Source organism: Hippocampus guttulatus, chromosome 4 (assembly GCF_054856545.1).
Source record: "Hippocampus guttulatus isolate MCC_2025c chromosome 4, RoL_Hgut_1.0, whole genome shotgun sequence".
NCBI classification, from domain to species: Eukaryota; Metazoa; Chordata; class Actinopteri; order Syngnathiformes; family Syngnathidae; genus Hippocampus; species Hippocampus guttulatus.
The window spans coordinates 25755666-25780898 of record NC_141264.1 but is presented as its reverse complement, the minus strand read 5'-3'; the positions used below and the strand labels follow the sequence as shown (position 1 = coordinate 25780898).

At 46.4% G+C, this 25233-nt stretch overlaps 1 protein-coding gene across 10 annotated transcripts in view; it reads left to right on the top strand.

Annotated features, from left to right (window-relative positions):
* LOC147206923 (unconventional myosin-IXAb-like) overlaps nt 1-25233 on the top strand; it is a 73907-nt gene that overhangs the window by 30355 nt on the left and 18319 nt on the right. For 5 of the 10 annotated variants that reach the window (XM_086108381.1, XM_086108376.1, XM_086108377.1 and 2 more), the window contains exons 3-16: nt 5669-5763; nt 5886-5948; nt 6152-6251; nt 8018-8071; nt 11051-11151; nt 12324-12450; nt 14465-14554; nt 18241-18357; nt 19397-19531; nt 21227-21348; nt 21466-21607; nt 23076-23271; nt 23950-24069; nt 25118-25193. In XM_086108381.1, coding sequence (XP_085964507.1) covers nt 5669-5763; nt 5886-5948; nt 6152-6251; nt 8018-8071; nt 11051-11151; nt 12324-12450; nt 14465-14554; nt 18241-18357; nt 19397-19531; nt 21227-21348; nt 21466-21607; nt 23076-23271; nt 23950-24069; nt 25118-25193 — 1538 coding nt within the window. The remainder of the gene's footprint in view (nt 1-5668; nt 5764-5885; nt 5949-6151; nt 6252-8017; nt 8072-11050; nt 11152-12323; nt 12451-14464; nt 14555-18240; nt 18358-19396; nt 19532-21226; nt 21349-21465; nt 21608-23075; nt 23272-23949; nt 24070-25117; nt 25194-25233) is intronic. The other 5 variants (XM_086108382.1, XM_086108383.1, XM_086108375.1 and 2 more) reach the window with 3 other exon arrangements.

Genomic DNA, 25233 nt, shown 5'->3' with positions numbered 1-25233 from the left:
CCAGGGTTTTGTCCTTGGGTGATTGGAAAGGCATGATAAAAGTATCAGTAGTAAAATTCTTAATTTTTTTCTTATGATATTATCATCGCCTCGCTGGGTTTACAGAATATCTCATGAACTCAGTGGACTCTCTCGGCGTTTTTGTGCCAAATTCACCTCCGATGGTAGTTGTCGGTTTTCCTGTCTGCCCATCCTTGCTGAACGTTCCCTCTCGTCCCCTCTCACCTCATCTGGTCTCACCCTCAACCCCCCCTCCCCACCCCCATTAAGTTGAGTCGTTCCCGAGACAAATAAGATCCAGATGTAGTTCAACACGGTGACAGCAACCATTAATGGGGGGGGGGGGGGGGGGAGAAGGGGAGGGAGATGGGGGGGAGAGAGGAATAGAGAGGGAGGGAGAGGGTGAGGGAGACAGAGAAAGAGGGAGGGGGCGAGAGACTGAGAGAGAGGGAGAGAGTGTGTGTGTGTGTATGTGTGTGTCAGCCGCTGTGAGAAATTGGACATTTGAGCCAAAAGTGACCCTTCGTGTGTTGATTCATATTTTTCTTTTCACATATTTAATCGGTGAACAACTGCAACAGCCACGGAGGCCGACGCCGTGCAGATTGAAGGGCAACACAGCGTGTGACGCGCCATCATCTTCTTTTGCAAAGTGTTGAAAATCACAATTGCCGTGAATGGACGGGATGCCGCGCGGTCGAGATGTTCACCGGGAAGATGTTGACGAAAGGCTCTCAAATGTCAGCGTTTGGCCGGGGAGTGTCTTTTTGCTCCGTTTTGAGACAGACGACATCCATGTTAGGTTCAATCAAGACGAAATTGTCATTAGGTGCCAATGTGCGTGGCGATTTGTTTCTCTCGAGACCAGTCCAGGGTGGCTGGGTGCTGGTTTAGGCTCTTGCTCAGTCTTGGCATGACAGGACATGAAATGAGGAGCGGTTGGCCCGAGAGCCGGTCACCTTTGGTGACAGATGAACAAATGCGTCACGCCACACTGTAAAAGTCACGTGGTTGCCTCTGCCAGTCATAAAAAAATAAAAGAGAGCGAATCACACTTTTTTTAAGCGCGCAGTACACCACAGTATTTTTTATTTGTATTTTTGTTCCACATATTTGCCCCCCCCCCCACACACACACACACATTTCCTTTCCCACGATCCGGCGGAGGTTCTTCCACTCCAAAGCCGTGCAAACCAACCTTTTCACAGACATTTTTACTGAGTTGGAAGCTTACACTCACAAGTTCTTAATAAGTTTGTCCCGGGATTTATTATATCAAGGATTCGACGACAACGCTGTTTTTAATTGGCGGCCAAGCCAGATAAATGGTTTGCGAATGCAGCTCGTAAACACTTGGACAGAAGACAGATAATGGCCCTGGCGTTTAACGACTGCACTGAATGTTCAGCCAGTGAATGAGCTCAATGGCAGGCTGACATTTCAAAAGAAAGGAGTGGTCCTGAATCAACCGGGAAGGAAGCGCAGCCATCATTGAAGGCCCGCCTATTGGGTTCGATTCAGGGGATAACCCAACACTTGATGAATTTGTTCCCCTACTTGCATCCTAACGTCCAAGACGCATTATTTTCATTTGCCAGCATGTTCTTCGAAGCTCTTCAGCGTCACGGTCGTGTAACACAACCCCCCCAGCCCCTTTTTTTTCCGGCCCTGTCTGGTTTTTCTCCAATCGAGGGATCATCCCGTGAGAAGTCTCCTTTAAGTGTTTAAAATGAGCGATGGGCTGTTTTTAAAATGGCGGGCAAAGCTTGCTTGACGGCATGAACGCACCCCATTATGGAACGGTCTTGCCACCATATTTGGGCACGGATACGCCGTCATTGTTGGAAAGAATTGAATGTAATGGTTGTGCAGATCCAGAGAAAGGTACGGATGTCGGATTTTTTTTTCTCCCTCACTTTTAGTCCAAGTGGGGCCGTGACGCATCACGCTAAACACCCGCAATCCAGCTCAGAGCTATACGAGCACAACACACTTCACGCCATTGCCAAAAAGTGAGGACAAAGTCGACCTGGATTCAGAGGTCGCATCAGAACCGTAGTAGTAAAAACCTGATTTTCTGTTAGGGCTCTAAAACTTTCAGTGATCCAGCTTGGACCAAAACAAGCTAACGCAAGCCATTGGTTTAGCTATGTCAAGCTAAGCTAACAGCAGCGTTCACCTCTGTTTCCAAATGTACGTCAAGTTCTATTCTTTCTTTTTGTCCTTTATAGGGAAAAATCAGTGCCGTGAGGGGTGAAAAAAAAAAGCAAATTTTTAACCTCCACACTTTGAGAAAGCTACAAAGTATTTCTTTGCTAACTAGCCAACTCCCATTTGGCTCTTTAACCACAACTCAAAAACGGTTAATTGATTTACACAGGAAAGAGCTTATCTGATAAAAGCTTGAAGGATTTCATTATTTTGACGCCTGAGTTCCCCGTGTAACAGGCGTGATGTTTCGATTAATGGATGCTGAGCTAACAGTTGCTTTCACAGGTTCACATCTCAATAAGTAGGTCATCTAATTTATTTAGATTTTTACAAACTAGCGATCTCGCATTTTTGATTAATTTCCCGGGGAAACGGCTAATAAGACAAACACAATGTGCAAGCTTGTAGATAGACCCGGCATGTTATTATTCCGACGCCTCGGTTCAGCTGTGGGACATGTGCAGTAACTGGGCTAACGGATGCTAAGCTAACATATTCATCCCAGTAAGTAGGTCACCCAATGATTTTGTAAAAGACAGACAATGTGCCGGAGGCGAACCCTATGAAGGTTTTGTTTTGAGCCGCTTTGAGGAAGATCCTGACATGCTACTGTAATTAATACCCAAACCCACGTATGTCACACAATAATTTGAGAAAGGATGAGCCCATATTCATTCACAGCGATCAAAAGAAGCTAACGGAAGCAGCTCCTGACATTTCATCATTTTAAATCTGCACGAAATAGACAAGCTAACTGCGGCCTATTTGGCATGCTTCCACCTGTGTTTCGGAATGTAGGTCACCGAAAGGTTTTTGGTAGCTGATGGGAAAATACTGCTGCTGTACTGGAAGGAAGAACGAAATAACAATATTTTTTTTGGGGGGGGGGGGGGCTAGGGGGGGCTGTATTTCATATGATTTCACCCCCTGCTAACAGGAAGATCCTGACATGATAATTAACCGGCTAGCTCCCTTTGTGCTCTCCACCTAACAAGCTAAATCATGTCTTGGAAATACATGCCTTGTTTCCTGTTAGGCTGAGGGGGGGGGGGGGGGGGAAGACTATTAGCAGGGGAGGAAGAAACAAGTGACTAATATCATATGACTGCGTGGAAAAACCTGGGGGGCCTGAGAAGCATGCGTTAGCATCATGTTATTTTGCAGCCGGTGCCGAACTCCGCATTTGCATGGGCGTGGAACCTTAACATATGTGCAAATCTCTGATTTGACCAAAGCTGGCACAAATGAGCACGTCACTCCACCATAAGGTCCCGCCGGCTATGCAAATAATACTTTAGCTCATTACAATTACACTCGCAAAAACATTCAAATTCCAATCAGGGCTTGTAGCACGTCTGCTTGGTCGATTCCATAACCCGGAAGCCTTGGATTTGCTAAAAGAACTGTACAGGGAGCCAGTGAGCGAGCAGCAGCATTCTGGACCAACTGGAGACGCTTCATGGAGGATCGGCTGACTCCAACGTCAAGTGCATTACACCAATCCCAAATTCGCAATTGATGATAGACAGACAAGATGCACCAAGGGCTAAAAGATGTGGGCTTTGTGGGGTTTTTTTCCCAAAAGTTGATCATTGATCATCATCATCGTCATGTGGCGTGAATGGCGTGCGTCCTTGTTTAGATTCTGGGCCAAATTGTTCGCATTCCGCCTGAGTTTTTGCTAAGAATGTGTTGATTTGCCTTTATTTTTTATTTTTTCTTGCTCTCACCTTACATGACACACAAACACACACACACGCAGAATAATCCCTGTGTGTGTTTTCCTACGCTGTGGTCACAGCAGGAGCTGGCCACAAAGCAGCGTCCCCCCCCCCCCCCCCCCACTAAATCAGACGGACTTTGTGAGGCTGCTCATTAATCTCACCATGCCGTTCATCGAAAGCATCATAGACACACACACACACACACGCACACACAGACTCATTATCTCAGTGCTTTGAGTTGTTTTTCTCAATAACACAACTAAACGTAAGTTAGGCAGTAACCCAAATTCTACAGACAAACTAAACTTTTTTTGTGTGTGTGTGTGGGAGGGAAAAATGCTTTTAAAAAACATCAAGCCTTCTAGGGTCTAAACACAAAGCAATCAAATAAAGAACAGGAAGTACCCGTGGCTGGCCTATTGTTTAGAAACATTCTAAAATGGTCTTGAACATTTTTCACTTTTTTACGCTGTCCCCTTTGTTGTCTCTTCATCACGTGCCCTCCTCCAACTTCAACTTTTTTTCTTTTTTAATCTTCTCCCTCTCTCATCTCACGAAACATCACTCAGCTTTGCACTCTTCTCGCCTCACCTTTCTCTGCCTTCCGGCCCTCTCGCTTCTTCCTCCTTCTGTCATCTTCTACATCCTGTCATCTTCTTCTTTTATCTCGTGCTAAGGGCCCCAACGCCTCCCGAATGAGAACCTTCATGCAACGTCTTGTGGCCCCCAATGATGGATGTGGAGTTCTTCATGTGTGTGTGTGTGTGTGTGTGTTAGCTTCCACGAATACTGACGGTGAGGTGTTAGGAATTTGGCAGTGTGGTGCAGGGTTGACTTGTAAGGGGCCAGCGGGTGGGGGCCCTCTCGCGAGCCCCCTGACCCAGGTCACAACACCGTTCACGTTTAACCATGTGACCAGGTGACATCATCACGAAAAATAAAAACGGTTCTTTCAACAGATTTGGCCTCACTGCTCCGAGAATTGCCAGTCTGGACAACATCACAACAACAATGAAATGCGTTTTTTTTTTTTTTTCATTACAAAAACTCACATCGTTTTATTTGATAGAGGCAATAGGTCAACATATTTTCTGAACTTTGTGTCCCTTTGTCCACGTCGCTGTTGAATATAGTGTTGCGTGTGTGAAAAATACTTGACTTTGCACAATCCCTCTCCAGTATCCATCCTGAGTAACAATTTTGAGCGGAGTTCCTCAGGGAAGCGTTTTAAGTCCTCCTGTTCTGCTCGCTATTTTGCAAACAGACACAATGACAAAATACTGTGATGTTTCGCATCGATGTCTGTTGCGATACAGAATGATTTTGGGCGATTTTGCACATTACATTTGAACTTGACGCTTACTAGGTTCTTTCTATGGGTAAAATCACAAAAAAATGACTGCCAAAATTGCTGAAATCACTTTTGGAAATGACTCCGTTTTATGCAAATGTAGAGTCTTGCTACCATGATGACTGGGGCGGAGCTAGGGGATATGACTTTTCTGACGCACCCAGTGAACATTGTCCCTGCAAAAAGCGAGAACCAAATTACTACCATTTTTTTGGTGGTATTTTTGGCGATCATCCAGAGCAGGAGATGTTCACCCCCTCTACATCCAGACTGAAAATGAATCGCCCGCACCGGCTAATTCCACCGGTTGTTTATTGTCACACCGTGCTGTCTGTCGTCACCGACCTGACGATGGCGCTCTCTCTCTGTCCTCACCTCGCAGGCCTTCGGCAACGCCAAGACGGCCCACAACAACAACTCCAGCCGCTTCGGCAAGTTCATTCAGGTCAACTACCAAGCCAGTGGCACTGTTAGAGGGTAAGCCCCGACTTTGAATCGACTCGCGTATGAGACTCAAAATAACGACATCAAAAAATACAAAAGGAAAAAAAAACAAGTCTGCAATTCTTAAAAATGGATGCGTGTGTGTGTGGTTTCAGGGCCTACGTGGAGAAGTACCTGTTGGAGAAATCTCGTCTGGTCTACCAGGAGCACAACGAAAGGTAAGAGGCTATGACCACACGAGGCCCATCCTGTTTGTGTCGCATGACCGGTGACACGCCCCCTCGGAAGACGCTTTTGACTCGAGCGAAATAACCGCAAGTGGGCCCGATTACCGTCCTGGCGCTGCTTGCGCGCTGCTTGTTGACGTGTTTGTTCAAGTGGCCGGTGACGCGCTTGCTGACCGACGCTGTGTCATGCGTAGGAACTACCACGTTTTTTACTACCTGTTGGCTGGAGCCAGCGAGGATGAGAGGAAGTCGTTCCACCTGCTCCAACCTGAGGAATACCACTACCTCAACCAGGTCAGCACGCATGCGCCTTCCTGACGCACTCTGCCCCTTTGACTTCCACTTTGCTTTCCTTCTTGGTGAATCGCATCATCCGTTTTGCCTTCTCTCTTCCCCCGTCTCCTTTGCCTTCTTTGCTAGCGCCTTCCTTCCTTCCTTCCTTCCTTCCTTCCTTCCCTCCCTCTTGTATCTCTCCTTCCAACCTTCCCTCTTGTCTTCTCTCCTGCCTCCCTTCCTTGACCTTCTTTACTTCCTTCCTTCCTCTTCTCTTTTTCCCTCTTCCCTCTTTCATCTTTGCTTTTTTCTTTTCCCCCTTCCTTACTTTTCCCTTAATCATTCCCTTTTACATCCCCGCAGCAGGGCTTCTTTTCGAAACCGTCACTTTGCTTTTTCCATCAATCTTGTCCATCTGACTTCCCTTTCTTCTTTCCTTCCCCCTTTAACCTTCTTTGCTTTCTTGCTTTCTTCCCCCCTCCCTATTTCTTTTTGTCCCATCCCAATTACCTGCTTTCCTTTGTCCTCGACTTCAACCATTTTTCCCCTCCTCATTCCCACTGTCTCCCTTTTCTGCCTTCTGTACTTCCCCCTCGCTCATTTACCTCTTCTCACTTCATCCTTCTCTTATTCTCTTCTCTCTCTGTCCTCTCTTCCCTCCACATTGATGACATCCCTCCTTCTTTCTTTCCCTCTCTTCAGTCCTTTTTTCTTCCATTCTGCCAGACTTATTTTTTTTCCAGCTCCTCTCTTGTTTTCCGTCTTTCATTCTTCCTGTCCTCCCTCCCTTATTTTTGCTCTTCCTTCTCTTCTCCTTTTTCTGCCCATTATCTAGTCCACCTTCCTTCCTTCCTTCCTTCCTTCCTTCCTTCCTTCTTTCCTTCCTTCCTTCCTTCCTTCCTCCCTCGCGCCCACCCGGCGAGTCCATTCCATTTCACATTGATTTATTTACTTCTTCACGTTTACTCAAGCGGAGCACCTTGCTGCAATCTGTGGCGTTGGTTGCATCAGCGGACTCCTTCGACGCCCTCCCCGGCGCGGCTGTGCGCGCGCGTGCCACATTCCCTCTTAGCTTGCCCGCACACAGGGAGCGCCCCACAAAGACAAACGTCTGTTCGTCATTTTGGGTCTCTACCAAGACAAGCGTCACTTGCCCTCATCCCATGTTACCTTGCGAATCCTCACGCTGCCTTCCGCATCTTCCCAATTGCGTCTCGTTACTATGCGGGGCTGTTTCCATGGTAATAGAATGACTCGCGCAGTTCAGCTCGCGCGCCGAGGCCGCTGGCAGTCGACTATGTTTGTGCGCCCGTGTGTTTGTCGCACACGCGTTCATCCATATTTAGCATTTTCCCCCAGATTTGGTTGCCAGCGTGTTGGTGTACGTCCCTCTCTGTCCATCTGTCTCAAGGTTCCATCTCAAATATGCCTTTTGCTACATTTTCATATACTTTTACTCACCGTTGATTCATTCCCACCATTTTTTAAAAAAAAATCTCATTGTGATAAAACAAAGCCGGTGACATTGTTGGAATTTGATTCCATTCTATTCTATAGTGCAGCATCTGCCATGAACTTATTACCTGGCCGCAAATGTTTTTTTTCTTCCTTTTTTGATGTTACTTATTCCAGAAGGATGAGTTTCATCATTTTTATTTTCGTCACATCTCGCTCGTTGAAGGCTCGCCATTGATTTGTGCCAGTCTGATGTTTTCATTTTGACCCGGCGAGTCGTGTTGTCGTGTGTGCGGTTGAGACCCCGCTAACGCACTGTGCCTCACTTGCAGATGACAAAGAAATCGCACAAACTCCGCTGGGACAATTGCTATGAGAGCGAGCTGGTCAGTATATATCACGGCTGTGTGTACGCGTGCGCACGGAGGTGTGGGTGTGTGTTCCCGGCCCGATCTCAGCCGCTCGCGCCCCGTACGGCGCTGCCGCCCCCCTTTTGATGGGATATCCCAACCCTTACAAACTGTTCATTCGTTTTCACGCGCACTTCACAGAGTATGTTTCGGCTTCGTTTTGAACCAGACCAAGAATATCCAAATTTATCCAGAACGTTTTGTAAGGGTTAATAAAGCGAGAGATATAATCTCAAAGATGTTGTTTGTCACCTCTGATTTGCATGCGCAATAAGGAAACCCCCACGAATCCCTCAAAAGCCATCTTGAAGTGCTGTCCCGACCGGAAACCGCCGTCTTAAAGGGGGTGGAGGGTTCAGGACTTTGTGGATCAACGCTACACACAATATGTTTGATTTTGTCCCCGTTTCTCAATTACATTGGCAGAGCCCTTTCCCTTTCTTTTTGGCGGGTTCCTGTCCTGAACCTTCTTCCTCGCTTGTGTCCATTTGCTGCGCAAGATCTTTCCATTCGCTTCAATAATTTTGCTCTTTGGATCGTGTCACCCCTTCTTGTCACTTCTTTCATTTTAATTCAACGGTGACATTCATTGCTCTTAGCGTAAATGTACACAAAAAGAGCTCATCCCGGAGAGCAAACCTTGCTTGGATGCGTTTGGTTGTGGGCCGCCTCAGTCTGACGCGCGTTTTAACTGTTTTTGTGCTCTCGTTTTGAATGTCCGTGCTGTTAGCTTGAGTGGAATGTGTCGGCGGGGTGCTATGCATTATTATCATTTTTTTATTTGGGCTTTTGTTGTTGTTGTCGGTGCTGTCGTGTGGGCGCGTTCATTTGAGCGCCAGTCATGATTAAGGCGAAGTAAAGTTTCCACCAAGCTGTCCGGCCCAATTTTTGAAGGGGACAGTAAATCCTGAAGTGGTTTGTGTGTGAAGGCAGCATGGCGACACAGAGCGGAAGTGCGGTGTTTCCCAACCTTTAGTCAGCCAAAGCACGCATTTTACATTTAGAAAAAAAGAAAAAGAAAAGCTCACTGCACACCACGAAACAAAATATTGAATTCTTCAGCCCGCCATTACATCTTGGTCATTTGCTTTCAAGGTACGTTGATTTCGGACGGCATGCTGTTGAAATTCAGACGTAGTTAAGATGATCATTGGGGGAATGAATTGACTATTCTGTTGATCCGAATTTTATCTATTTATTTATTTTTTAATGCTGGATAGCGTGTTTCAGAGTTTTAGCTAGCAGGCTAACCATTACACTTGGCTCAATGATTCCAAGACAACCAAGCTATCAATAAAAATAGCCCGATGATGTCACTTTGGTTCCCAGTTTGTTCATAAATTTAGTTAAGAGATGGAGGGCGGGGGAGAAAATGTTTTCCAAAACAATACATATTTATTAATATATCGCTTTCACAACGGCTGCAGCTATAACAAAGCGCTTTACAGAACCGTTAACATGAAATAACCAAATAATATAACGCAACACATAAGTCACGGAGAGTCGAACAATCTTTACCACTTTCCCTGCATACGTTTTGGTATCGATCTCGCCTCGTCTGAGCAGCCGAACCTCAAAACGTTCAGCATCGAATGCTAACGTGTAGCCGCTTAGCACCCGATCAAGGTTGGGAAGCGACGCGCTCGGCAGTCCCATTCAACGTCTGGCAGTCGAATATGGACGTGAGCGTTCTCGGGCCGCCATTCAACCTGCTGCTCTGTTCCTTTTCTTCCCTTGTTATTGAGAATCCGTTTCAACCGAATTAATGTCGGCGCTTGGTGGAAACTGAGCCGATGAAGACGGCGAACCCGACTTTGCAATGTTAGCGGCGTGATGAGGCAAACTCAACCAAGTCTTTGTTTTCCAATCTGTCAAAAATAAACCCGCTGTTTCCTCATCGTGCCTTGACTTGACTGCAGTTTGTTTGTCCAATGATCATGTTGACCAGAGTATTGGCAAACAAACACGAACGTGAATGTATCGCATTGTGTTGTTTGCCACCGCGGTCCGAGTGCAGCCTGCGCTTTGAAAAGTGGCTCGATTGTTCTCCGAGAGGAAACAATGTGGGGAAGAAGGAGTTTTGGGATGTGAAGAGCGGGCTGCTTGTGTTTTCTTGAGCTTGCCCTTGACTCTGCTTTGTGCGCGGTTAAAATATGCTGACTCGCACAACCTGTCCGCGCATATTCGACATGTCACGTATTTTCATCCGAACTGAACCTAAGCTCCGCCAGATGCGCTTTTTGATGGATTTTCTTCAGGGATGGTTCTTCTGTGCTGAGGCAAGAATCAATACTTTTTGCACTGATTTGTTTGAAACATGTTTCAAAAGCCGTCAACCCGTATTAACTCATTCACTGCTGCGGACGTTTAAATCAGTCAACTGGAATCGCGCCACCAAAAGTGCCACTTGCACGTCTATTCGTCAAGTACGTTTTTCAACGGGTGGGCGAGAGAGAGAAATTATTTTGCCGCACAAAAAAGCCCTTTCTCTCTCTTCTTTATGTTGTGTTTAGAGTTTGAGGTGTCTCAAAAGCAACAAATAATTAGCGTCAAAGGCGTTGTGAGTTGCAAAAGAACACAACAAAAGTAAAAGCTCAATCTGAACTTTTTGGGGATGGAAGAAGAAGGGAGTCATATTGTCATATTCCACCACGAAACATTCTTCATTGCCACGCAGGTGCAAAAAATAAATAAATAAATAAATTAAAAAAAAACGAGTTTCGGACTAAATGTCCAAAATTGAAATTCAAAAGAAAATGGATGCAAATGTTAGGTGTGGGTATGTTTATTTCAAGTTGTTGACGCTGCCACCTGGGGATCCAGCAGGCCTTCTTTGTTGATATCATCTTGAAGATATTGTCTAACGTGGCGTGTGGATGAGGGGCGAACAACAAAAAAAAAGAAAAAAAACCCGATCACGTCTTCCTGTCTTCCGGTATGTGTTTGTGATACCAGCAGGACTGCTTCAGCGTGGAGGGCGAGGACTTGAAGCACGACTTTGAGCGTCTGCAGCTGGCGATGGAGATGGTCGGCTTCCTTCCCGCTACGCGCAAACAGTAAGGCCGAGCGAGCGAGAGCGCCTTGACGCGTGCGGTTTTGGAATACTTAGCCGGGAGCCGCAGCGTGATTGTGTGCTGCCGCTGGCTACGGGATGCCAGAGTGAAGTGAATCTGCAGATATTTAGCTTACAAAACATTTTTGTGGCCGCGTATTACCAGCTCAGCACATTGCGGTTGCCGCCATGGCGACTGGATGGAGGATGAGAGCAGTCAATCACGTGTTCGCTCGTTCGTCGTTGGCCTCCGTCGCGTCTCTGCAGCTGTGTAGTATAACCGGACTCGATGTCATAATGCCCGCGTTGCGCAACCAATCTTCTTCGTTGTCTATTGGCGACTAAATGTTGCAATAGACCCTGCGGGGTGCGTGGTACAATCTTTTTAATTTGAGAGCCACCGACCGAACCATCAAAGGACGCGAGGGCCACTTTGACAGTTGCTAACTTTCACTAAACCCGCTAAAACCAATTCGTCAAGGAATTGTTTATTGTTGTTGCGTAGCTGGTATCAAATAGATAGGATTTTCAAAAGAACTGTAAAATGAGCCAGCGAAGGGATGCCAGAGTTGGAGTTCTGCGCTCCCTCTTACGAGCACCAGCGAAGAGGCGAGCAGCGGCATTCTGGACCAACTGGAGACACTTCATGGAGGATTAGCTGACTCCAAAATCAAGTAATCCAGCCGAGATGTGACGAAGGCGTGAATGACTGTAGCAAATTGCTCTCGAGAAAGGAGAGGCTTGACTCGTACCGAGTAGCTGGTTAAGTAACGTCCGATGAATTTATCATTTAAACTGCGGCACAAACATCAAATGGACATACAGTACGTAGTACAGGACAGCACCGACATCGCCAGCGTGACGCGTGAAAGACGGGTGAGTTCATTGATTAATTTTTCCCAACAACAAACAATAAACCAATAATTAGCAAAACAGAGGCTAGCCTGCTAGCTAACGCCAGCTCACCTTTGTTTTGCTAAATTATTCAAACTCAGTGACGGAGGTTTGGTTCCCCGTCTGCGCCTGTGGAAGCGGCTCCTACGTCTTGTGATCTTCCCTGTTCACTTATTTACGACAGTCACTAGATTTAGCGTACTCATCCGTAGCTTCCCAATGAATTACTGTTTCACTACGAGTCTCTTCTCTCTCCCTCCCCCCCCCCCCAACCCCCACCAGGATTTTCTCGCTGTTGTCGGCTATACTCCACCTGGGCAACATCCGTTACAAAAAGAAGACCTACAGGGACGACTCCATCGACATCTGCAACCCCGAGGTCCTTCCCATCGTCTCGGAGCTGCTGGAGGTGAGCGTGTTTTAATTGCTTGCAGCGTCCTTTCTACAGGGCGGTGGTACCGACTCAAAAGATTTGAAGCCTTCTTGGGATACGTCTCAAGGGATTAACGCTGCACGCGTTTGGATTTTTGCGGCACTTTTTTTTTTTTTTCTTCCCCTGAAAAGTGACAATGACTGTGAAGTCTTTTAGTCCAGGTGCAAATACTAAAGCTAATGTTATGTACGTAATGTTCAGGCTAAAGCTAATGTTTTACAGTCTGGCAGGGGTTGGCTGCTTCCCCCCCAAGTTATCCCGTGATGTATGGCCCACCCATGAGGCATAATAACCTCACAAATGTGTGTGACTTAAAAAAAAAAAAAGAAGAAAGAGTGTCCGCCTGTGTGTTTCTCTTCGGGCAAGGCCGGCTTGTGGTGACTGACGGTGGAAGTGAAGAGATGCTTGACAACAGATCGCCTTGCAACTTAGACAAGGTCCTGGCCGTGCGCTTTCTAGTTTCGGACCTCTCGTGCCGCGCGGGGTTGGGCTTCCCACAAGCGACCGCAGAGTGATGCCCTTAAAGTCATACCTGATTTTTTCTTAATCTGCTGAGGCTCCAAAAATGTTTGTCGGTTTCCTACAAGTGCTGTATTTTTGTTGATCTATCTACGCCTTCGGCGGACGGTATCGTGACAGGCAGAGCAATGAAATGCTCCTGCGGCCCGATAAAGCTGTGTGTCTATTTGTTGTTCATACCACTAAGACAAGCCCTACTTTTAAATCCCAAGCCTGGTTTTCAACCCTGATTTGATACTGTAATCATAATTACTGTAATCATAATTATCATAATTGAAAGCCTCATAAGACCTTCCTTGAATTCTTAATTTGAAACCCGAACTTGGGCTTGAAACTGTACTTGACAACTCTCGCCCTCGTGTGAAACCCGGACTGGAAATCCTAATCGTGGAACATTGACGCGACTATTATTTTTGAAAAGCCACACATACCCTGACATATTTTAAAGTGATTACGAACTATGGCGATGCCACTGATTTTGTTGCATTGTATTTTACTTATTTATTTATTTTTTTGGAAATGTTGAGCAAAAGTCAAAGAAGTGCAATTACGAACTTAGAACAAAAGAACATTGGAGCCGGACTTGAATGTAAGCTGCCCTTGGATCCGTTTTGACAAGCGCGTGTTTATTAAGGGATTAGCCCTGTGATCTGCGCTACCAAGCAACTAATGCATTGCAAATATCAACCAATTGCATTGCAGCATCCAGAGTGGTCTTTGCTCCTTGCGCAAGGATTAGCCCGCAGTGTGAAATGAAGTCTGATAATGCCCACACACACACACACACGGTTTGTTGCTACCATCGCTAATCCCAGCGGCTGGAGGAGCCGACATCTGCTTCTCCAACTGCGGCCGTGTCATCCATGCCTGGTCCGTCGCCAAGTTTGGTCTGCGGTTAAGTGGGAGCATGCCAGGAATACTCCAGCCGGAAAGCGGCAAGGAGGTTCCTTGCTTGGTTCGGGATGAGTAACTGTGGGGCTTCGCGATGACCGGCTGAATTAGCAACAAGCCAAGAGAAAAAAAAAAAACAATGACGACGGAAAAGGTTTTGCTCATCTCAAACCTTCATTTTACCCGTTGCAAATACGGTTGAACTCCGCATGCTGGTGGTTCAGAACCCATGGACTCACCTACTCGCAGATTTAAATAAAACATTTTTTTTGTCAATGCAAAAATAACAGTAGATTGTATTGAATTGATTGCCATCTCCTTTACCCCACTGCTCAGGAAATCACTACGTTGAAATCCTAACTAACTCTGGTTTGAAGGCCTAATTTGAAACCTTCACCCCAACTAGAAACCCTAATTTAATATCTTAGTTCTTGTTTGAGATCCTATCATAGGCTTGAAAGCCTACTTGGAAACACCTTGTTGGAACTCCGAACCCTGGCTTGAAACCCTATTTTAAAACCTTAACTCTTGTCACGTAACGCGCAGTCAAGCCCCATCTTGTTTTTGTCACCTCCTGTAGGTGAAAGAGGAGATGTTGCTGGAGGCGCTGACCACCAGGAAGACGGTGACCGTAGGGGAGAGGCTCATCGTGCCCTACAAACTTGCAGAGGTGACACATACACACACAGATCAAAATTCTCTTTTTACTGCTTTAGTCACTTGCAAGACACACACACCAGAGACGGTTCTTAGTCATTTGCAAACTCAAGTCATTCTCTTTCACCCGGGAAGTACTCTGCTAGCTCTCAAACGGAACGCAAACAAACACGAAAACGTTTTTTAAATTTTTAATAATCTTCTTAGGCTCTTTTCTCTTAATGTGTCAGAATAAAATCCTTGTCCCCCTGCCCTACGGGCAGAATTGGTATGATCCCATTGTCAAACGTCATCCACTCCGAACCAGGAATTAGCCTACATAGGGCAATGCTAAGCTAGTAGGGGCAAAGGCGTGACGCGTATTCCATGTGTGTGCACGGCAATCCAGCCCAAAATAATGGATGCTGGCACATTGTGATGCATACGTTTCTGCACAACATTGTAAATTATGACAAGGGAACTAGGAATAATTTTTCACAGGTTATTTAAAAAAAAAAAAAAAAAACTTTTCTGTGTTGATATCACAGTTTTTGGCATTGACAACAAACTAAACCTACGGGCTCCGTATAAACCTCATGGAAATTGTTTGAGAAATGAGCAAATTATAACTGAATTTCGACGTCAACGCGTTGCCTTTGCTGCGAACATTGTCGCTCCCAACATGGCCGCCAGGTAGTCACGTCAGTTACCCAGGCTGCTACGTCACGTCGGCATATCAAGTTTTCATGTCTTGGAACTATCCTGCTAGCTAACGGACAAACAAATGGCACGCTACAATTTTGGTACTGGAATTCGATTTCTCTTCATGACCTTTGAGACACGATGAAATTTATTCCCCCCTGCCCCAGAGTCCGAATTGGTATGATCCGGCTATCTTAATTAGCCTGCTAGCTGACAAACATTTGGTTAAGTGCGACCTATTTTCTCCTCTTGCACTTTGACCCTCCATGAGTGCCATTCTGTAAGTGACAGAAAGTCATCCAGTCTCTCTTGACTGATCTTAAGCGCAATTTGAAGAGACTTGATGGCGTTGGTGTGTCGCGACTTAAGCACAACGCCGCCTCGCACCCGATGACAACCTGTTGTTTTGTGACAAAGCGCGTCAAGCGTTGATTGTACTCGTGCGCTTCCTCACGCTTGTCGGGGGGGGGGGAGTTTTTCATTGTGGCCCGACCCGCACGCGCAAACTCTTCTACTACCCCCCCCCCCCCCCCCCCCCCGCAACTTCCCGTTTCCTGTCGTGCCAAGCGGGCGTCTTTGTGGACTCGCCCCGCCCACTCGGATGTGATGTCCGGCCCACTTTTTGGTCGCAAGAGTTCATCTAAAAGTAGGCGGTTACTGTGCGGAATTTAATTTGGCGCGAGCAGCCGCGGGGCTTTTTTTTTTTTTTTTTTTTTTTCCTCTGAGGAAGGAAGTACTCCACACAAACACAGATACACAGTTTGCTTAGCCGACCACCACCCACATGCACATCTGATCTGTGCACCAACAATAGTCGCTCACAAGCTGACCCGTCTGCCCCCCGCCCCCACCCCTCTCCCTCCATTCTTACAGTCATGTGGTCTTGTCTGAGGAATGTGAAGCCTCCACTGGAATACGCAGTCCTGACAAAGCGCTATCACTGTAACTTTCCCTCAGCTCAGGAGTCGGCAACCCAAAATGTTGAAAGAGCCATATTGGACCAAAATAAACCAAAAACAAATATGTCTCGAGCCGCAAAAAAAATTAAAAAGCCTTATAATGAAGGCACCACATGCTGTATGTATCTATATGAGCTATATTAGCCTGCTATCAACACAACTAAGTGGCTACAAATACACAACGAGCATTCATGATTAAATGTTTTTCTCCCCTTGCAGTTCACATCCTGTACAGGAGAGGGTGCCCAAACTTTTTGGACGGAAGATCTACTTTTTGAACAACCAACTTCCCGCGATCGACCCGTTACCGCACACGCGCGCATACGTACACACTTACACACGCATGCCTTCATGAGCGACAGCCAGAACGGCCGCTAAGATGAACGAGGCACTGGACGCACTTTCGCAGCATGCTAACTATCGTAGCTCACGTGTACCGTTTAAAAATGCTTCTCTTGGTTGCCCAGATTCCTATTCTTAGCAAGTACCCTCGATTAATTAACTAATTTATTTATTTTTACAACGGCCCCCTGATTGACACCCCGCCCTGTTAATAGAAACACGTGTCGCAGGTTATGACGCAAATATTGGTTGAGGAAATGTTGACATTTAATATTTATTCGACACATTTTTACAGCATCGGAAAACGTTAATAATGTTGGTGTCATGTTTGTCCTCTGACAGAAACCATATCAAAACAGAAAAATATACTGTATATACTTCTCTCCCATCTTTTTCCATTTTCAAATATTTTTCAAAAAGCTCTAGGGAGCCACCGGAGGGCGCTAAAGAGCCGCATGTGGCTCGAGCGCCGCGTGTTGCCGACCCCTGCTTCAGCTGACTGAAAAGGCAGACCGGTTGCTTTCTTTGAAAGCCGGACAATTAATCAAACTTACATCGACGTCGCTATGTATTAGAATTGAAAATGCACGTTTAAATTTGCAATGGCCAAAATTTGGGGATATATAGATGTGCTTGTTGTGCCGGGGTTATCTCATGGAGATGCATTCCCTCAACAAAAAGAATTTAGCAAGGAAGTGAAGAATAACCTTCGGCGTTTGCATCACAACTGAGTTCCCTTGAAACCGCCCTGATGATGTTTGTGTTTGAATTATTCACAGCCTTCTTGCATAACTTGTCTGTAGCATCACAGCCTGAGCGGCTAAAAATACCACAAAGAATCAATAATGCAAACATTGCCGCTTGTTTCCCCCCCCCCCCCCCCTTTGTCTAAATGCATTTTTTTTTCCTCTCGGTTGGGCAGGCTTCGGCCCCAGTGAGTCACACGCAGTCCGGCGTCCCCGCGAAGCACCGTGACAAATATTTGCTTTTGTTTGTTTTTCATTCTGTGTGAATTTGCGTTTGAAAAACAATAGTGAGCTGTTGTTGGGAAGGCAAAATAAACCAATAAGGCTGCAAACGGCTCACTTGGTGAGATCACCACAACAAAAAGTGGGGTGCGTGTGTCCATGGCGAGACTGCCCACGCTCAAATTGGTTCAGATGAAATCATTGCTCGTTATTTTTAGCTTTCAGAGTCATTTCACTTTTAACCAGACATTCTCTCACTTTCCTGCGCAGTCTGTATCGTGGCTGGCTGGGCTTGTCTCAATCTTTATAATTATGATGATGATTATTTTTGTGAAAATTATTATTGTCACATCACTGTGATTTTCACCCAGCACAGTTAAATGGAAAACAAGCATAATTCAATAAGTATGTTATGTTGCAATCTGGTGTTTTTTTTTTTTGTTTGTTTGTTTTTTTGGTGTTGACTTGAAGGCTGTGAATATTACATCGATGAAATGGAATGTCATACTCATAACGCTGATGCCAACTGCAAAGCCCAACCCGGAACCGCAACGTCTCCTCATTTGGAATAATTCTTCAAAAAAGAGGCAAGGGTGTGCTGCGGTGTTGGGGAGGGCATCTGACCTGGGGGAACTTTTTTTTGGGGGTGGGGGGGGTGTACTAAAAAATGGTTGTGGTTGTACTATACAATGGATGATGACATTGCGCTCATGACTTAAGTCGCTCACCGATGTTTACTTTGCGTGTAGGCGGGCACGGTGAGGGACTCCATGGCCAAGTCGTTGTACAGCGCTCTCTTTGACTGGATCGTGTTCCGGACCAATCACGCTCTGCTCAACAACAAGGACCTGGAGGACAATTCAAAGGTGAAACCTGTCGATCCGCCGCGGGAGATCTGAGAGTCTAGGACGCCCCCCCCCCCCCCCCCCCCGCATGTGCATCTGTGCGTGCGTGTGTCTGAAACATTTGGGCAGATGGCGTTGAATTCCCTATCAGCTCACGTTACCGCCACCCCTCCCCTCCAGTCCCGTGCCTGCGTGCTCATGTGTGTGTTGTTTTCCCTCGGCACTGACGTCATGTTGATCACGTCAACGTGGGTCGATGCCGTTGCGCTTGGTATCAAGCTTCTTGTTCCTCCCTCCCAATAAGACAAATCATGACATACACTGTGAGCTGCGAAGGAGAAATAAAGGCTTAATAAAGGAGCCTACCGTATTTTGACGGTCCGTTCGCTCACAAAAGCCCCCCCCCCCCCCCCTCCCGCCCGCCTCTGAGCGGCTGCCTTCTTCGGAGGAATCAAGAACTGGATCTTAATGGATTTTAAAAGGCAATTAAGAATCTGATCTAAAATGGCTAAAAATCCTCAAATAGAAACCTTTGCCAACTCGGGTGTGGGAGTTGGAGGGATGCCACTTAAATAGTGTGACATCACAGCAGCGCGGGTCGCCAACTCATCCGTTCAAAACCAAGAAAAATGTGAACCTCCATTTAAAAAAATAAAATAAAAATTCCCCTCCAACTTTCCTATTTGTTTCATCAGCCCTAATAGCATTAAAAAAATATCGTTAGTTTTTTGGGTTTTGAGTTGCTTTCACTTATTTTTGGTTTTTAAGTTTGACCCGCAGAGTAAATGAAACATTGCGCAATCCGGATTTTACCATGCATTGTAACTCATAGAAATCTTTCAGAAAACATTTCCACCTGCTGCTAAACCTAACCCTTCATTCAAAAATATGACCAAATATTTGACTGCTTTAACTGATTATATTATGACGAAACCGGATGCCGATTCTGAATCAACGCAAAACAAAAAAAGTCGTCTAGAAATTCATTGTATCAAATGTATCGCTTCAATGTATGAACCGGTGCGACTCGTGACGAGGACTGCGCTTGGCCTTCCTGCAGATCTTTTCCATTGGCGTGTTGGACATCTTTGGATTTGAGGACTATGAAAACAACAGCTTTGAGCAATTCTGCATCAACTTCGCTAATGAGCGGCTGCAGCACTACTTCAACCAGCACATCTTCAAACTGGAGCAGGTACGCTCTTGCTGCATCGTTTTTTGTTTTTTTTTAATGCCATTTCCCAGATTTTCGGGGATCATTTTTTGGGTCCCAATTCAATGCGGAAGAACCACTTTGTCACACTTCAACATCTTGGAGAAAGTCTTTGCAAAACAGCGGAACCGGTTGTACCAAATGTCTATTTTCTTTTTCTTTTTATTCCCTGCGGGTGACCGTTTTGCCCCCGTAGTGTATTCCCAGCCAGCTGCGTTATGAACTGTCAGCTAAACCGAGTCGTGATCTGTTGTGGCATCGCAGCAGCGGGCGGGTCGTCGTCCGCAGGCTAAAAAAGAAGAAGACTTTCGAAATATCTGCCCGTCTTGGAGAAGACGAGATCACAGGCTTCCGCTGTCCGGGCCATTCAAACTTGGAGTGCCAGTGAAGGATGTGACAAGCTGACTCTCTGCCGTTTTGTTGCCTTAATAATAGGGGAGCATTGCAGTCAAACCCCCCCCCCCCCCCCCCCCCCCCACCATATCGAGTATGTTTGAGCCGTCGCCAATACCGACCGCTGATGCTTGATAATTGGCAATATGTCTGTCGATTGGGATAAAAATGTGTTTTGTTTTGTCAAATATTGTTCAAAAACACTAGATTATCTTAACCATGGCACGCTCCACTCAAATATCAGACTTTTTAAGAGTAACAACTTGTCATTACAAAGAAAGAAAATAAGGCCCCCCCCCCCCAAAAAAAGCACTTCAACTGTGATAGTATAGCGTGATAACTCACGTCTAAAAGTTTAGCTTGCTAATTGCAGTATCCAGTTAGCATGTTGCAGTTAGCAAGCTAAGAAGTGTGACTAGTGAAAATAACTTTGGCGGTTAAAGTGTTAAAGTCCAGCGTAAAGTGCCATCTAACTATGCACGTGGGTGCAGTTATCTTTCTTTTGGTAATCTCATCGATGGGTGCAGGTGGAAAGGGGTGTTTGTGCCGTTATGGGAGTGAACCCCGCTGACTTGATTCCCAGCCAGTTGAAGCAGCTCCTCTCATTTCCAGCGCGGGTCAGGCATATGTATATGGCGGAAGCATAACGGACTCGCTTGCCGGAGTCCATGCGGGAGATCAACGCGTGTCAAGTATGTTCATAAGAAGCTGCAAGATCTCCACTTGCGGATGATGTACAGTTGCCCGCTTTAAAGTGGGGCCCCTTCCACCCCGCATCGTGCGCCTGTGTGTGAAAACCCCACATGTCCGCGCAGCTTCAAATTTATCGACCTGCGTCTGGATCAAATCCACCAAAATTGCACGACACCAAGTTGGGGGGCGGGGGGTGTGGGGGCACCCCAACTTAGACCTGCTTCCACCTAGTCTAAAGTCAGGTCTACTTTCTCTCACCACTTCTTCAGGTGTGCCCAGGGCTTGTAATATAAAATCTCCTAGGCCCACCGGAATTCCTAGCAAGGCGCTAAATTCCCAGACATGGTAAACTCAACTTGCCCTGGCACGAAAATGAAGATGCACCAGTTTTTACATCGAGGGCGCATGCGTCTGTTGAACAAAAATAGTCACCGCAAAATCAGCACAGTGTAGTTCTAGGTCTCTTCATATTTTCGATGATTATCTTTCAACATGTATAAAGTCTTGGACAACAAATCTGTGAATTCACTACATAGACTCAGGAAGACCACCGGGAGGCTTTGCTGTCATGTTGCGATGTTGTTCTTGCAGGAGGAGTACCGAGCCGAGGGCATTAGCTGGCACACCATCGACTACATCGACAACAGCAGCTGCATCAACCTCATCAGCAAAAAACCCACCGCGCTCTTCCACCTGTTGGACGAGGAGTGCAAGTACGCCACCTGCTGGACGCCGCTGAATGTTTTGTGGAGAATTGGGAAGCTACTTTGTCCTCATTTGTCTGCTGTTGTTGATGTGATTTATTTTTTTTTGGTGGGGGGGCTCTGCAGCTTCCCTCAAGCTTCCAATCAGACCTTGCTGGACAAGTTCAAGCGTCAGCATGAGGGAAACAGCTACATTGAGTTCCCCGCCGTCATGGAGCCCGCTTTCATCATCAGACACTACGCCGGGAAAGTCAAGTACGGAGTGAAGGTGAGCTCGTTTATGTTCTTGAAATCGGCCAAATCTGGCTGCGTCGTGTGCTTCGCCCCCCAAATGGCCATTTTTTCTTTTTATACCTTACGACAGTGGTCCCCAACCACCGGTCCGCGGCCCATTTGGTGCGGAGCGTCGGCCACCCCGTCGATTACCTTCCGAAGGGCGATATAAATCGGGCTGGGTGATTGCATGATAGCTCCTAGTAGATTTACTCTGGTCACAGGTGGCGCAAATGTGCGCCACTGCATCCACTCGGAGCGCAGCTTTTCCTTCTCACGTTGGTTTGCAAGTTGAAGTCTACAGAATGCGCCAGTCAACGAAAGAAGGCCACAGAAAGGAACAGCAACAATGTGCAGCTTCAACGCCCAGCCGTGACTCGGCGGAATCTCGCTAAGATGAAGCTAATTTGATAAGCGAGCGAGGAGGTGCAAAGCTTGAAATTTGCGCACCCTGCCCGCGTAAGCATGAGCAGTTGAGCACACCCCCCCCCCCCCCCACACACACCAAAAAATAAATAACTACATTAGCAGTTTATCAGCTCGTAACTAGTGTGCCATCTTTTGAGCACTCATTTTTGCAAGTAGCGGTGACGTTGACGCTGTATGTAGGATCGAAACTTAAAAATGATTGTTTACATTTTAAGGGGGATTCATTATTCCTGGTGGGGCGTCTGTTTTTAGTCGTTTGAAATTGAAACTGAAATCGGAAAAAAACCTGATAAAAATGTTGATTCGCTCAATAATTATCAATAACTTAAGAGTTTTGGGGGAGGAAAAAAAAACGATTGTGGTAGGATTTTGGTGTCATCTTCTTTTCTCGACCAATACACAAAACAGAATCAGTGAAACGAGGCGGGTAACACACACCAAAAAAAAAAAAAAATCCAACTTTTAGAGGCGGCATGAAAGGAGCTTTTGTCACTGCGGCTTGTGTTGATCCAACACCGCTCACGTATAATTGGCCGACGTCACAGATGAACCATCTTTTCTCTCCTTTCGTCCAAGCCTTTTATGATCTTCTTGTCGTGCTGTCGACCTACTTTTTTTTTTTTTCCTTCCTCCCCCTCCCTCCCCCTTGCTAAATCTAATTCTCCCTCTCGCCTTCCAGCTGCGCTCTGATAAGAAGCACATGTGCTGGAAGCGCTCAAAGTGTTTTGGGATAATACGAATCCGAAGCAGTCGGTTCTCCTCGGCAGCGGCGAGGCGTCCGCCGTGTGCTGCGAGATACTTCGGGCTCGCCGGTGACGTGGAGGGAAGGTCAATTCAAGCGCGGGTGTCCAAGTGCGGTCCCGGGCCGTACCCGCCGCATTACGCGGCGCGCCGCTGTCTTTTTCATAATCCACCTCCAGTGATGGGCCGTGCATTTGTCATCATAGCGTCGCAATCACGTCGCAAACTCACGACTGTCGGAAGCGTCGGTGCAATGAAAAATGATACTTAACGATTTCTTGGTGTGTGGACAGGACTTCCGAGAGAAGAACACGGACCACATGCGTCCCGACGTGGTGGCCTTGCTGAAGAGCAGCAAGAACGCCTTCATCTGCAGTCTGATGGGCATCGACCCCGTGGCCACGTTCCGCTGGGCCGTGTTGCGCGCCTACTTCAGGGCCCTGGTGGCTTTCAGGGAGGCCGGACGCCGACACACTCACAAGAAGACAGGTCAGACGGCTGCGGTCACCACGACATTGCTAACCGCCGTGACAGCTGATCAGTTCATCGACGACGGTGTCGATGATCGGTTCATCGCTTCGGCGCATCGCCTAAATGTATATTGTTGAACAGACGCTCCGAATTTCAGCCTCTCAATGGTAAATATTTTCAGATTTCTGTCGTCTTTCGTGAAATCAGACAGCAAGAGTTATGTACTGCCTCTTGTGAGTACCAGTCAGGAGGCGAGCGGCAGCATTGTGGACCAACTGGTGATTCTTCACGGAGGATTGGCGGACTTTTCCAATTCTCGTGTGTTGGGAAATGGCAGGATGCGATCGAGTGACGATGCAGTTGGCTCCCGTTGCGATGTGATGAGATGCGATACAGTTGATTGCCGTTTTGATACGATACGCTACCGTTCGCTCGGATTACTGTGTACGATATAATGATGCAATGTAACGTAATACGTCCGGACTCTCGTTATATGATTCAATCCGATGACAAACTTAGCATTCTTGTTTTCGACACGTCTCTCGAATTCCACTATAATCCGAGATGGTAACGATAGGGGGAGATTTGTTGCGAGCCTTGAACGAGCCTGTACAAAATTAGGTCACCGACAACGCAGAGATGATTTGAGACACAAATTGCTTTCACGTTGGACGAATTTCTTCTTCTTCTTGCCAGGTCATGATTCCCCCCTGCCTTGTGCCACTGTCAAAACTGTCGACAGCTTCAGTTTCCTTCATCACCCGGTTCACCAGAGGAGCCTTGAGATCCTTCAAAGGTGCAAAGATGAGAAATACAGTAAGTAGGGCCACGATGGCGTCCGTTCAATCGTACGGAGGATTTTTTTTTTAGCCAGCGTGCGCCTCCAACTTGGTAACATTAAGGAACAAAATGTGCCGTGTTACAATCGTGGAACGTCGATTCCTGCCGCAAATTGTCCGCGCCGATACGATTTAAGAGAGGAAATTAGTCCAACCCAAATTCAATTATTTCTTTACTGCTCGTATGTGAAACTGGCCTGCTTTTCGAGCCTTACAAATTCCTGTAAGCACCCGTCTCTAATGTCGTTTTTGGAAGCTGGCGCCTTGTTAAAAGGCTTTACGATAAGCGGCAAATTTCCGAGGTGAGTTCAAGTGAAAACGCTCCAAAATCGATTCCAGGTGGAGGCCGTCACCTGCGGTCGCTAACGCGTCCAGTGAGAAGCTTTCATGATAGCGGCACAGCATAAGCTGTCTGGATTTGATGTCTGCATTTGTTTGAAGTGAAACATGTCAAATGTGTCCCCCCGCGCCCCCCCCCCATGAAAATTTGTCACCAGATTGATTTCAAAATACTTCTAAATTCAAATCACATATTTGAATTTTTTATCGATTATTTCTATAGGGTATTTCATATTTTGACGAGGGTTTTATTTAAGATTTTTTTAAACTTTATTTTTGTAGTCATTTTAAATTAGCGAACTATACAATCGTGTTTTTTAAAATAAATTATTGAGACTATTTTTTCAATAATATGAATTAGAGTTGATTAGTGATAGTCTTTATATGAAATCCATTTTGCTCACATATTTCCTTTATTAAATCGTTTTCAATTTTTTAAAAAAAATGCTCCGATGTAGTCAGGGATTCCGCTCCAAAAATTCGGTTCTATGGGGGGAAATTAATTTTGGTACGGTATGTATAGAAAGTACATCATGGTTGTCGGGGGGGGGGGGGGGGGGGGTTCCAGTCGTTTTATTAATGATGAAATGACATAAATTCATAAATTGTTCCTTTTTTTGGTTTCTCAATGATTTGATCATTTGTTCATCGGTGGTGTTCTTGTCCTCGCTTTGCGTCCCGCGCAGGCATCAGCAGGAAGAATCCTCGCTCTCCGCTGTCACACCTTCAAGGCGCCAACGCCCCGAACGAGAAAGCCAGCTGGTGAGTCCTCAAAGTCATCCATCGCTCTTCTTCCAGCTCG